The sequence below is a fragment of the Anopheles moucheti genome, chromosome 3 (genome assembly GCF_943734755.1).
Source record: "Anopheles moucheti chromosome 3, idAnoMoucSN_F20_07, whole genome shotgun sequence".
In the NCBI taxonomy this organism is placed as follows: Eukaryota; Metazoa; Arthropoda; class Insecta; order Diptera; family Culicidae; genus Anopheles; species Anopheles moucheti.
This window is the reverse complement of record NC_069141.1, coordinates 81,246,117-81,260,322: the sequence shown is the minus strand read 5'-3', so window position 1 is coordinate 81,260,322 and position 14,206 is coordinate 81,246,117. Positions and strand designations below refer to the sequence as shown.

General features: G+C 44.4%; 1 protein-coding gene across 1 annotated transcript in view; it reads left to right on the top strand.

The window, feature by feature from the left end:
• LOC128302027 (sodium- and chloride-dependent neutral and basic amino acid transporter B(0+)) overlaps window positions 1-14,206 on the top strand; it is a 48,599-nt gene that overhangs the window by 2,055 nt on the left and 32,338 nt on the right. The window contains exon 3 of the mRNA XM_053038739.1: window positions 13,631-14,035. Coding sequence (XP_052894699.1) covers window positions 14,003-14,035 — 33 coding nt within the window. The 5' untranslated portion in view covers window positions 13,631-14,002. The remainder of the gene's footprint in view (window positions 1-13,630; window positions 14,036-14,206) is intronic.

Here is a 14,206-nt window from a genome sequence, read left to right as displayed (position 1 = left end):
TATCGTAGAAAATAACGTTGAACAAACTGTGTGGCATTGGCAGATCATTGCCATTAGACAACCGACCGATAGCGAATTTGTAACTCAAACAAAAATAATCAAAATTAATAATATCGAAGCGCTACTAAACGGAGCACATGGAAGACTTCTCAAAGATTCATTCGAGATTTATGACCTCAAAAAAACTGTTCTTTCATCCTTCCCGATCATCAGTTGCTAAAAGTGGGCCCCAACTATCAAGGACTCCAAAGGGCTTGATCCCCCACTGCTCTGAAGATTCCTGAATCTTTTACGAATCGATTCCTGATTTGAATGAATCCTCACTAAAGATTCTCACTGAAAACTCTTGTCAATTCTTCTCAAAGCACACCACTAACTAAAACATTGGAACGGATAAAACTTATAATAAGAGGCTTGACTTATAATAAGACTTGTATATACACTTAGTGTTTCTTTTTTATAACTTTTATTTGTATAGCGATTTTTGGTTGTTTTGTAATATTAGATAAACCGTGGCATTACATTTGACACATTACATTCATTTTTATGCTGAAAAAGGCTTATTCGAGGAGAAGTTTTATTCGATAAATATTAATTCTGAAGGCATTTTTTGTGCGCTGTGTGCTAGGGACGCCCTTCCGAGAAGATCGTGCAGCAAACTGTCTGTCCACTGCATAGCAACCAGTCGCAGAAGGATTGGGACTGCAGCGCGTACTGTGAACGACGCTGCCATATCATACCATTCACGAGCAAACCCGGCAAGACATCAACAAGAAAACAAACCAATTTGGTGATGTTTCCACTTTCCTGCATGTTTCCTTGTTGGGTTAAAGGGAAATCCGAAGACGCGGTCCTGCTGAGAAGCGGTGCCGGTAAATCGGACGGTACGAAATGCTATCATCCCCTTGAACCGGTTTTGATTTTTGTTTGCCTAACGCAACGCGAGAAACAGTGTTGCATCCGTGCAAGAAAAACCCTTTCATCATCGTAATGAGATTAAGACCTTCTCGCAAGCAGTTCTGTTCTGTTATTAACTCGCATTATAAATGCGGACCCCGTTTATTAACAGGTAGGAGGCCATGGATTTTTCTTGAGAAAAATCCCCAATTTCTAGGGGTTTGTTTTTTTTCTTCTTTCGCTCTCGATGATTAGTCTGTTTGGTTTAGGGAAAAAAATATAATAAGCTTTTGAAGGGACATTTGAGAAAGGTTTATTGGGAGCAAAACATTAACCTTGGTGGATGCGATTATAAAAATTCTTGCTACCAAAATGGAACCATTTTTTGGTGTTTGATATGAGCTATGTATAAGGTTTGTCCCTGGTCCCGGTGTTTCATAAAGCTAAGCTATCAGCCAAATGTGACTTCCAGTCAAATGTTTCCAGCCCTTCCTGTTTCCCTTTTTTGTGCTTGTGTGTGTGTCTGAGGTCTCAGCAAAATGCCAAAAAAAAAAACAAAGTAAAACTTGGATAAAATCTTCCATCCTTCCGAGCAGGAAACGAACTCGGTCAGCAGGTGATCGTCGCAGTTCGCCCTCGAGACGCCCACCGTTGCTCTTTCCTTTCCCTTTTGCCGGTCGGATCCCTCTTTAGGGGTGTTCGTACCGGTCATTCAAGTGCCGGTTTGCGAAGAAACAAGAGGGTTCCTTCATTTCGGTCACCGTACTGTGCAACATTGCTTTGTCTTCCGTGGCGTGTATTTCCCTCTTTAAGGGTTTGTTTGAAGTTTCTTTGCGTTACGATCGCATCACACTTCTTTCACCAGGCGCTGGGGCGGGATGTGATGCGTGAACGCACGAAGTAATTATGAATTATTCACCACGGTAGTCCGCCGTGTATCGTTCTGAAAACCGTACCGATGCGACGTCTCCGGACGAGGTTCCAGCTCGGTTACTTCCAAATAAATAAAAAAAACAGAAAGACGTTTCTCGTGGCGTACGTCAGGGAGATGCTAACAACCAGTGTGACACATGGGAGTGGAAAACTGTTTACCCGACCGTTGAATATTTCAAAAAGGTAAATACATCGTGCCGATCACGATGCGAGCAAAACGGGCCGACACATGATGCAGCCCCGGACCTGTTTTCGTGTTTTGCTTTCAAAGCCCGAGCTTGTTCGAGGGCAAGGCATTGGTTTACTTCCGGTAGAACAGCGTTCTCCCACACGCAAACGCACCACCGAGGCGGCGCAGGTGCATCGGATGAGAATGGCAGGAAGTAATTCTTCACCCAAGGGTCCCATACGTTCCCGGTGCAGTTAAAGTTTACCGTAGAGCCATCGATTGAATTGAAATCAAAATTCCGCCCCCCCAAAAGTGGAAGGTCACTGCCGGCAACCAGGTATGTTGACGTTTGGGGTCAGGTCGCTTCACTTTTCACCAATCGAAAATCAAAAACCCACACCCAACCACTGCCGGTGGCTCGCTGACAATCCAATTTGGTGTGTTGCCTGTAGCCTGTAGCCGTACCGATTTCGGGAGCTGTTGCTGTTCACGCTTGGTCACCCAAACGGACAGTCGGTTCGTCGGTTGTGTGTTTTAGTTCATATTTTATGCGACTATTGATCCGGTGAGGTTGTATTTTGGGTGGTAGAAAAAATAAAACAACAAGCCGTTGCCGTGCCGTTTTTATGGACCATTGGTTTATATGCCCCCGACGGCGTACGCGCGTGTATGTTTTTACCGAACGGGTGATTTTAAAAAAAAAGCTGCAAAGGAGTAGCTGTTGTTTTGTATGACGTTATGCCTCACATTATACATCCTTTATAATGGTGTTTTAACGCTTTGCAAATCGGGGCGTACTCGTGGTTTAGTGACAACGGGGCCGATCTTCACACGAAAGGCCATGTACCAAATCCTCCCCCATCCATGTTTCGTCCGCGATCATATCATCAAATGAAGTAATTCGATCGTTTGTGAAAGATTATTATATAAGACCCTTTCTCTTCATTCACGTGCTCTTGTGCTTTGCGTTTCGAACGATCCTTATTATTGCGATCTCACAATAATCCTCTCTAAGGACCTTTACATAACCTCAAAACATTCTATTCTCAACAAAGGACACATGAAACACAACCGGTGAAAGTTCCAATGATCAGAACAACGGTGCATATCTTCTTTCACCGAACGTTTTTGCAAAGAAAATTAAGGGCTTTTGAAGGAACGGCGTCAGATGGTGCTTTCGAGAGCGAGAAATATGTTTCTCAACTGGCACAAGAATGAGGAGTTTCCCGGCCACTGCTGTGGTGTGGTATAGTTTATTGTTTTAATTGGATCTGGAAGCCCATCATGTGCGTTCCCGAGAACATACGGGGTTCATCCGTTGCTGCCTCCTGCAGGGAATCCTTTGCGGTGATCGTTTCACCGATCAATTGCTGGGCTCATCGAGCGATTAGACTTGCTTTTGTGTGTGCGCGCGCTTGGGTTTACATTTCATTGCTGTGGTTTGAATGAAAGGGCGGGGATGCATTGTTCATGGGTTCCTTCGTTCTTTCGTTTAATCGTTTGTCGATTTGTTATTCATTTTGGGCTGTTTTTTTTATAAACCCTCCCATCAATAGCTATCAAGAATAGCACAATAAATCAGGAGTGCTAAACTATTATAATTCCTAACGGTAGGAAGGATAGGAAGGCCGATAAATGCGCATTCATTAGTACATCTTTAGAAGCATATCGAATTCCACGGTCCAGATGTAGGCAGAAGTGGCGTCCAAAAGCGTTCACTTCCACAACAAACCAACGGCACAGAACTTGCTCGGTGCAAAGCACAATTTTTGCTACGGTCATCATACTTATAAACTATTATATCCTTAAGGAAAACAGAAATAAATTACAATAATAATAATAATAATAATTAATTCCCAGCTGACGATGGGCCACGGTTTGAGGGTGAAGAGCGATGCCGTAAGGGTACGACCCGATCCAACCCAACCACCGGAACGGAGATGAACCCCTCATGCCGCCGGTATGAGACAGCAGAAAGAAGTGATCGAACGGCCTGCAACGGCTCTCCAGTAGTGTGAGGAAGTAATGGCCACAAGTAGCCGCAAGTTCACGGACCGTCGCTACCCATTGCTTGTGGCCGTTGTCCGTTCCGAAGGTTCCGTACGACGAGTCGCCCCAACGCATGAGTCAATCGGAAGCGACACGTTAGTGAATTGAATGTTAATTGTTTGCCCGCTGCATTTGTGGGTTTGGCGTGCCATTAACATACAATCCGTCAGGACGGCGTTGCAGTGTGTGCAGCGATTGCAATCGCATCATGTGACAAACGTTTCCACGATCAACCTGATCCACTTTTCCTTTCCCGCTAGCATGCGACACATCGTATCGGAGGAGTTGGAAGTTCTCGAGTGCCTGCATCCTCACACCAGCTTTTAGGGGTGTAATGTTTATTCCATCATTTTACAACCCCGAACGCGCACTGTTTGCTCAACGGAGCGATATGGTTCCAGCACCAAAATAGGTACGCTTCATCGAGTCGAATTACCCATTCACCAAACACGTTGTTCACGGATCGTGAGGTACGGTGTCATCGATTCGGGCGGAAGGTTATGAGCAATTACCTCCAACACCCTAACGCGCCGACTAGGAAGGGCCATAGCGCGTTGAAAAAAATGTACACGGGACAGAGTGAGGTGTTTGTGGTTCTTCCTTGCGGAAATGCTTGGCACAACCTCAGCACCCCATCCGCTTATGCTTCGATAACCGATGATCCACGTCGATCGACGGCTTTTGGTGAGGTGAATAAATTAGCATTTCGTAGGCCCGTTGCCCATTTCTGGCCCCGGGTGGAAATGGAGCATCGGCGCAGGGGAAGCAGCAGAAGGCAAAAACATGCTTCCTCTTTCGGGCGCGTCCCTCTGGCGTTATTCGCGGATAATTGTTGATTTACCACCAGCCACACCAACCGAACCCAACGGGTCAGTGATTTATTGCCACGGTTAATCGTTTGATTATAAGCCCAAAGTGATTGGGTTCGTTTCAGCTGACCCCTGTACCGTGTTTTCCCATGGTCCGTCAATAGTTTTTTGGGGCCACATCCATCCCGTTTTTTAGCGGTTCGCTAGGCTATGACACCCGGTAGAAAAGTCGGACAATCGGCGGTGCCGGAGTCGAGTTTGTTAGTTTGATGCGCTAAGTAAAGCAGGCCCCATTTTTGTTTGTTTGCGCGATAGTTTAGCGCAGCAGAATGGCGCTGATCCGGTGGAATAATAGTAGCTGTTCCGATTGCGCCAACCAGTGACTTACGTAAGCGAGCGCTGGAAGCTGGTACGGCAAGCTAAGTTATTCATATTTATAATGATAAAGCAGATTTCTACTGAGATTTTTTTAAATTCATCTTCCCCCCGTAAGCTATGTAATTCAGAGAACGTGCCTTATTAGGAGGGGTTTTTTTCCTTACCGCACCGATGGATTGAGCAATCATCTTGGAAAAAAATTACTAAGAAATTTTTATAGAAAGAAATTTAGGAAAATTAAAAGAATTTAGCTAACAAGATGTTGATTACTATTGGGTGTACAAGTAAGTTTTCCAGCGTTTTTCCCACCCAAATTGAAGATTTGATTGGGACAAATTGCTACAACGATTTTTGTTCAATGCTTTTTTGCAACTTTCAGACTAATTATGAATTTTACATCAAAACAATTTCTCAGCTTTTGGGCCCAAAAATGAATCTGTTAGTCAAATGGGGCTTAATAGATTATCCACAAATCCCCGAAATATTTTATGACAGGAGCAGCAACATTTGGTTGACCATCGCACAGCATCCGTGCTCTCGATTGTATTACCGGGTTGAGCTAGGTTCGATAATATAACAGTTCATAATATATGACCCCTATTTTGGTCCCACCATATGCAGTGCATAACTTTCTGCGAGTGGTTCTGCGCTTTAGGTTTGATGTACAAAAGAAACAAAGAAAGAAATACAGGATCTGACATTCCTGTGCGTAATCACACTTGGAGCGTAATATTTAGGATCTTTCGGATCTCCAATTTTATCGAAACGATTTGTTAATATAATAAACCTTTTCAACATTGTTCGGTTAAGTTTTTAAGGATATTGCCAAATAGGTTGCCAAATGAATTTCCTTTACCGATAGCAGTAATATTCATTCTCTTATACCACTAATGAGGCGCAAAAGAAAAAGAAAAATATGTATGTTGTCTTGCGACAAGGTTGAAGTTGAATTTAATTAATAAACTTTCGCTAAGGTCATAAGCCGCCTACGCCCCTTGAAGGCGCGAATAATAATCACGCATAGGTCGATTAGGCGTGTGTGTGTGTTCAAGAATTTCCATAAATCTATCGTCTCATTGGCAGATGACCATAGACCGGGCACGCGTGTGCCCGGGATCCTTTTGTCGGGCAGGAAGTTTTTAATAAGCTTTCACAAACAAACATCCAAACCTGCCCCGTGGGCAAAGTCGCACAATCCTACACCGCCCACGTGGTAATCGATAAAGTTTTACTCGTGACCTCGTGCCCCTCACCGTTTGCTGGCTGTCTTGCGACACCATTTAGCCCGGCCCGGTGCTGCGTGTGTGTGTGTGAGATGGTGTGAGAGTTGTTAATTTGTTTTCAGCATAAATCAATTGTGAAGAAGTTCCGCTCAAGGGCGCAAAGTGCTAAGCTGCTGCTGCTCGAGGGACCCGGAGTAGCGGAGTGGTCGACTCTAATGAAATGATCACGAAGAAGACGAGAAACTTTATTTCGGATGGCGGTTGTATGGAATCGGAATTATTTCCTTTTGTTTTGGTTTGGAAAAGTTAAAAAAACAACTTGCTGAGATGTTTGTATTTGTTGGATAAAATTATGTTATATTTTATGTCTGCTCTTTTACAAAAACAAACATGTGTTATTTTATAAAAAAGAAACAATTTTCAAACTTCCTTTAGACCTGTTTAAATTATTCCAACAATGATTCGCACCGTTCGATAGTGTTTGTTCCAAAATAAAATGTCTAGCTTCTTCCAAAATAATATAAAAATAACCAACAACTGACTGTCGATGGAGGGTCAAATAAAACACACACCTCACCGGATCGCAGACCCTTCTGCACCGCAACATTATTGTGACGAGCCTCTGTGGGGTCAGCACCAAACAGGGGTTGCTGTTTGGTGCGAAAAGCTCCAAACCGCACAAACACACACGGCGGCCCATCGTTCAGGCACGCGGCATTGACTCGCTCGTTCAGATGTGCCGCTGGTGCTGTGAAGTGTTTTTTTTTTATTGCGGACGGGGAGACACCGTGTGACGCGAACGGGCGACTATTAGGGAGGAAACCATCTGCACCTCCTGCCCACGCGCGGCCCGCTCGTGTGTCCAGTGCGAGTGCGCCTCGGGACGCGCGTAATGAGCGTTGCTCATCATTTGATGTGGATTGCGTTTTAAGCGATGGGCCCGGTGGCGCCTCGCGGGACGCAGGAACACAGGAAGGGGTGTTTTTTGGAGAAGGTCGGAAAATAATCGTGTCTACAATGTGCATACCCAACACGCTCGCATGCGGGCTTGTGTTTTGTGTGGCCGGTGAGGAGTTGTTTTCGTCTCGACGCCGATCGGTGTCCCACACAAACGCGATCGGATCCGATTCCCGCATTCAAACGCAAAGGGGGGAGGGCTTTTTTTTTGTTGTCCGAAAGCTCCATTGTTCATGGTCTCTGCCGAAAGATGCAACTAACACGTAAATGGTGCTTTACGCTCTTTACCCTGTTTCCCATAGGGCCCATCCACTTGAGGGGAAAAGTACACGCAAATCGTTCATGTGTGTATGGGAATAATTGATTGTGGGGATTGTTTTTTTTTTGTTGTGATTCCCCAGCCCAACGCGAAACTCTGCAACTGAAGTAGCTGCAAGATGATGAAAATTTTGTGGAAAATGTGGGAAATGCATTGGTGGCAAACTGCTGTTCCATCTGCCATCTATCTTGGGGTTGAATTTTATTTTCAATTGGTAATTTTTAAACCAATTATTACAATGATCTTTTTTAAGTATTTATACAGTGTGTAACATAATCGTAACAATAACCAGGTTTGAGAATAAAAAAATGAAGAGATTGATTTAAACATTTTTACAACAATCGAGAGGCGTTTAAACAAAATTAAAGTAGAATTATTGTAAGTATCAAAATTTGTTTTCGTTATTCCTTGTTCAAACTGAGCACAATCTCAATGATCTACGATTAATCTCCGAATGGTTCGATTTAACAAATATTTCCATAAAAAGAATTGTATATCACCAACCTGTATTCGTAGCATCTGAAGTAATATTAACGCTGAATCACACTTATTTGTTTGTTGTTATTTGTTATTGTTTACATAGAGTTGCGATTTAAAAAAAAATATAAGTCCCTTTCACTGTTTCGCTGAATAAAATCCGCAATCGGTTTGTTGATGTTCGAAGCGATCAGTTCATATAGAAAGATTGCACGATTTTGTAACATTTTATTGCAAACACTTTATTGTTTTTATTTTCTAAAAGACCATCTGTCAAGTTTATCGGGTTTATTGTCAATAAAAAAGCTGGTGTTGATATAATTATAATACGCACTGTAGCAATTGAAAAGTGACCGCAGCTTATAAAGCCGAAATAAAAATAAATAAATCGAGTGTCCCGCATCGATGACCTGTTCATGATTTATTTCATCAAAGTGCTGTCCGATCAAACACTTCATAACTTTTAATTGCCCACAGTAGGACTACTTGGATTATTGGTTGGAAATGTTTCGATGGGGTTTGATTTTAAACTACTTGCATATTTCATTTATTTTCCATTCCAGTGCATTGGAGCACAAATTTCAATCACTTTCTGGGTTGGTTTCGTTCGAAAACCTCTCAGTTGCTGGGGTTTGATTCATTTCGCGATTCGATTGCGTGTGTCATTGTTGTTTCCCTGGTTCCATTTACAAATTGATCTCGTACCATTACCTCTTCCACTTACCAGCAAACTCCCAACACAACACGCTACACGTTGCATTTAAGCCGTAGGGGGGGGTTATTAAATATGGAGCGACAATGGAGTGTGTGAATTCGTTCGGTAAACATACATTATCATCATCATCGTCATCATCGTTCGCCTGGTAGTTCGGGACATAAAAACCGGGTCGCTAACGAAAGGAGAAGTGATTCTGCAGCAGCGCGAGGAAATGGATGGCGACCTCATTGACACTTTGCGCCGAGCGGGCGAGACCGTTGTTCGTCCTTTCTGGTCCCAAGTTGACACCCCCCTTCCCGAAAAAGCGCCCGGGACATTCCGCACGATCGTTTTGCTGCAAATGATGCTAATGATTTCTCACTTCGTGAGCGGTCCCAGTTGGCTCTTAGTCACCTGTTTCGTGGAATCAACCCTTGCGGTGATGGTAGTACGGTGTACGCGTGCATTGGAAGGTGAAATCGTCTAATCATCTCGGGATAACCAGTTTTGCGCTCACGCGCAGTGCCCGATAGTCGCCACCGACTAGTCAGACAAGGTCAACCGGTTGGTGGAATGGTGGAACGGAGTGGCAGCGAACCGAACGGATGCATTCCGCTTTGCGACGAATGTTGACGGTTATCAAACCGATCATCTTCCGCTTCAGGTGCGGCAACTCGCAAGCCCATGCAGCATCGGTTGCACATCGACTGCAGTCGCAATGGCAAACAGCCAATCGCGGTGCCAGTGTAGCGTGTCGGAACATTTCCGGCCGAGATGCGCATGGGCCGCTGAAACCATTCACCCGCGCCGGCCTCCAGCGCTCTCTCCACTCGATCCGACCGGGTTCTCATCGTTTGCAGGATAAGAAGGCACTTGGATCCGGCGTAAATGGACCTGTTCGATGTGATGTTTCCGGGGGAGTTGTTTCCGATTCCGAGAACGCTTTCCGGCAGCTCGCGAGCACGAGAGGTTAAACTGGGCAGCACTTTATCGATTGGCACCTAATCTCACCTGCAAGCATGGATGGGGGGGTGGGGCGGTGTGAGCTTTCATGAGGGTGGCTCAGGAAAGATTGAGATCACAGTGTCACTGGGCTAATGATCGGCCACTTTTCACTTCCAATCGAGACCAAGCTTCTTTTACAATCGAATTGACCTCGGGCGCCCATCATTTCGCCGCATCATTGCCGCGTGTTGCCATTAGAAAAACTCTCACCACCCACCAAACCGGGGGACCGAGGGTGGACCAACTCTATCAGCGGCAAATTCACCTGCCGAACGGTGATTTTCAGGGCGGCCATGTAAATCGTCCAGTTTTTGCTTTCGTTTCGCCTTCGGACCGAACTCTTCCGGACGGTGTGTGGTGTGATAGCGGTGATTGCCGGTACCGGTGAGCGAGACCTGCTCACCTTGGTGGCGTGTGCGTGATTTTGTGAGCTTTAACCGACATGCAGTCCCTATTTCACTTTATTGCCTATTGTTCCACATGAACAGCGCGGCTCGGTGGCAACGGAAGCGAAGCGTGCAGTCGGTCGCGTTCGTGGGGCAGTTCATGGACATGTGGGCAGGTTTCGGAATACGGTACGGTTTCACCCAGCTCGTCCAAACCGTTGTCACCTGTTGTGCTTGTTCTGATTGATTTCGTGTTGGGACGTTGTTATTTAAGCGTATTGATAAAGTTACCAATAGTAATCTCCAATTGAAAATCTTCAGTTATTCAAATTATGTCGTATCAATTGCAACAATCTGTTCAATATCTGAACGCAGGGAATCTTGGGCTATAGTTTCTCAAATTTATCAACCCGTAAGTACCGTATTTTAGCGTGTATAACGACCCCCGGTGTATTACGACCCCCTAGATTAATTATTCAAGATTTTTGGAAAAATAGAATTTATTTCTTTTTTTAAAACAATTGGAACAATTGTATTGTTACATTTAATTTTGAACTTTACAATTCATAATACTCTTTCATATCGTCCTCACTGGTGTTTTCAAACACATTTTCCTTGTCATTATCCCCGTCATCACTATCTTCATAAATTGCATGATCCTCAATCCCATCAAGATTGTTACTGATTTCGCATTTTTGACAGGATTTGACGACAATCGCTTCGCTGACTCCTGACCATGCAGTAATGACCCTTTGTCAGATCGCTGGAATGGTGGGTTCTTCTTACTTTTTTTCCTGAAGGAGTCAGATTCGAATCAGCCCCTTTTATCCACTTACTCCATTCTTCTCTTATCACACCCTTAAACGTTAGACCTCCAGGAATGTCTTCCAGAAACGATGCTTGGGTAACAATTTGTTTTACTTCCGCTGGTATATGTCCTCTAAATGCATCAGGTACAAGCATTGCTGATTTTCCAGGTCCTGTTCCAAACATTATTAAACCACAGATTCATCCTTGTCTTATCCATCTATCCTTTTATTTCAACAAAACGACCTTTAATCCATAAAGTTACTACCCTTTTAGGTCAAAAATGACCAAAATCTAATTAAGGGGGTCGTTATACACGCTAAAATACGGTATATAGTCCTGAAGAATTGAGCAAGGGTTGGATGTTGTGCCGGTCCTAATGTCGATACCACTCCATGCCACGATCTCCAAGCCTTACTAATATTGAAACAACTGTCTGAGGTTAGATGCTACTGCACGCAACTCAGTAATAGAATTCCTTACGTCAGAGGATCACTTGTTGTTTTTGCCGTGTGTATGACCAATTACGCGCACTCCAGTTATTACTTGCAAATGATGACATTCGTCTGACTAACTACACACTGCACCGATGTTGATGCGAATGTCACGTTTCATTTATCATTGGCATCGGCTTTCAAAGCGTCATGGCTTTTATTCTAAGCAGTGCTGTTACATGCAGTTTCCGTTCAATGTTGTCGCACGCTGTAATCTAAGTGTTGTGTAGTGTTTGATTTTTTTCTTCCTAACTCTCTGGAGGTTATACTGAATTAAATATAACCAAGCTGCCGAAAAAAAGCTCGCTCTATTTACCATTCCCAAATTAAGCAATTGGTGTATTTATTGAAGCTTCTCTTAAAACAATACCAAACAATCGCATTTACGATTACGTTCGGTTCCGTATTTTCTTACAGCTTCTATTGATACGATACGGAAAAAGCTTCCGGCGTGTGGTTATGTTGTGCTTTGCGATATTTGCCTACACCTTCAGCCCGTTTAACCGATGTACTGTTTTCGTTTGTTTCATCTCCATATTTCTTTTTTTTTCATCCGCAGGTTTTCATCCGCACCAGTGGTCGATTGCTGGTTCCCCAGTTTTCTATTGCTACAAATCCGATGCCGATCCGCGCCCCGTCACGAAACTAAACTTCCGCGTCCGGTTTTGCGCAAACGCAAACAACAAAAGCACGGCCCGGGGTGGTGGATTGAAACAAAAAAAAAGTAAACACACCGATGAAGACATCTCAAAAACAGACGCCACCCACCGTTGCAAAATCGTTCGGTTGCTCCGTTGCCAACAATTAAGTGCATCTTCAACGTTATTGTTTTTAAGCAGGTTGTTCAGTGATCGCGTACCCATCCTCCCCATACTTGAAGCGATGCCTTTTGCCGGTGTGACGACGGTGTTAAGTCACAGCGTGTTTCCCGCTAGCAAAATGCATCCGTATCGCGGTGTAATTGAGTTATCCGAGCTTGTGCTTGCATTTGCTACGTCACGATCGTGCAGCCTATTGTATGTGGGTTTTTGGTTTTTGCGACGGGAAGGCAGGGGTAGGAACTCACCGAGGGGTTATGACATCAGCTGCGGGACGATTGTGTTTTATGTTCACACGTGTTTAGTTTTTGGGAGTAGAAGATAGAAGAGCACGCAAGGGTGGACTTGAAACAGACCAACAAGTGCATGCAAATTGGATTCGAATCGGTCTCTAGAAGGAATTTAAGTAACTTGCAAGCTTCTATTCTACGTCAGTTACTTAATTATTAATAGTAAGGAGCAGTGCCGCCTGGTACCCTCATTCTCGTTGTTCAAGTCTCCATTTTAATGTTCGCTTTATGTAACATCATCTCTGATCGCTTGCAGTGTCCAAAGCAGGGCACAAAGGAAAAGTTCTTTATGTCAGCCAAAATATTGCTGTGGGAGAATAAAAGTACACGCGTGGGCTCTGTCCCCAGGCTGTGAAAACGTAAGGCATGAGAATGATTTTTGTGCTCCCACTGCTCTATCATGCAGTGGGGTTTTCCCGCACAGTTTTCATGGCACGTTTTTTTTTTATAGTGAGCATTTATAGACGTTGAATTAATCATGCAATGGGTTGTGAACAGACGCTGACCGGGTTTTGGGCTGTTGTCCCTTTCTTACTGCATCACTCCACCATTCTCCCGGACCTTTTATGTATGTATGACTGCACAGGTGCTATTGTTTAGAGCAACACCTTGCGCGGGCGTGCAGACAAAGGCGCCACCGAATTTCCTCAAAACATCCCCGCGTTTTTCTTTTTTTTTTTTTTGGATGTTATCCCCCCAGCAGATAGAAACAAAAACAGCAAAAAACACACACACCCACACAAAAATAGTACCGACAGCTGATGTGGGACTCGTTCGTCGCCTGTCAACGAAACACGTCCAAACTATTGCAAAACTGCCACCAACACGGGCCGCCGCCATCCAGCCACCCAGCATCGCATTGCGAAAAACGGACCATTTTTCCCAGCGGCTCTATAATTCCTTCACTCACTTTTTTTTCCAGGAATGGCTGACTTTTTTGCGCAAAGCAAAGCATGAGTGCGTTTGATGCCGATGCCGCACAGTGTCCAGTGTAGCGATAAAGCGTAGGTGAAAGTGAAACCAACACGAACTGCAAACGAAACTGGTGAGAACAAGCGGGAAAAGATCGGGTCCAAAATTTGTGTTCTAATTTTTCGAAGAAGTTTCGGCGTAGATCGGTGCAAAAGTTTAAATTAAATCCCCAATGTTGGGTGCTTTGTGTTGATGTGTGTACGAGCGCGCGCCAGTCCGTTCATCAGGGCGACCACTGCTAACCGCTAGGACGAGTGTGTCCATCGTATTTTACCACCCCACCGAACGCAGCAATTCCCGGTGACCTTCCACCAGTGGCAACATGAAATGGAAAAATAAGGAGCCAAAACAGTCGGTAAGTAGTTTGTTGTTGTTTACGCCCCGTGCACGTGGAGCATTATGCAAAGGGGGGGGGGGAGCGAAACGGTTATGCAAAACCACCCAAACGGTGCATAAAAATTCTAGCGAAAAATGCACCGTATCGATCGGCATCATGACATGATAGCTGGGTAGTACGTGCTTTGGG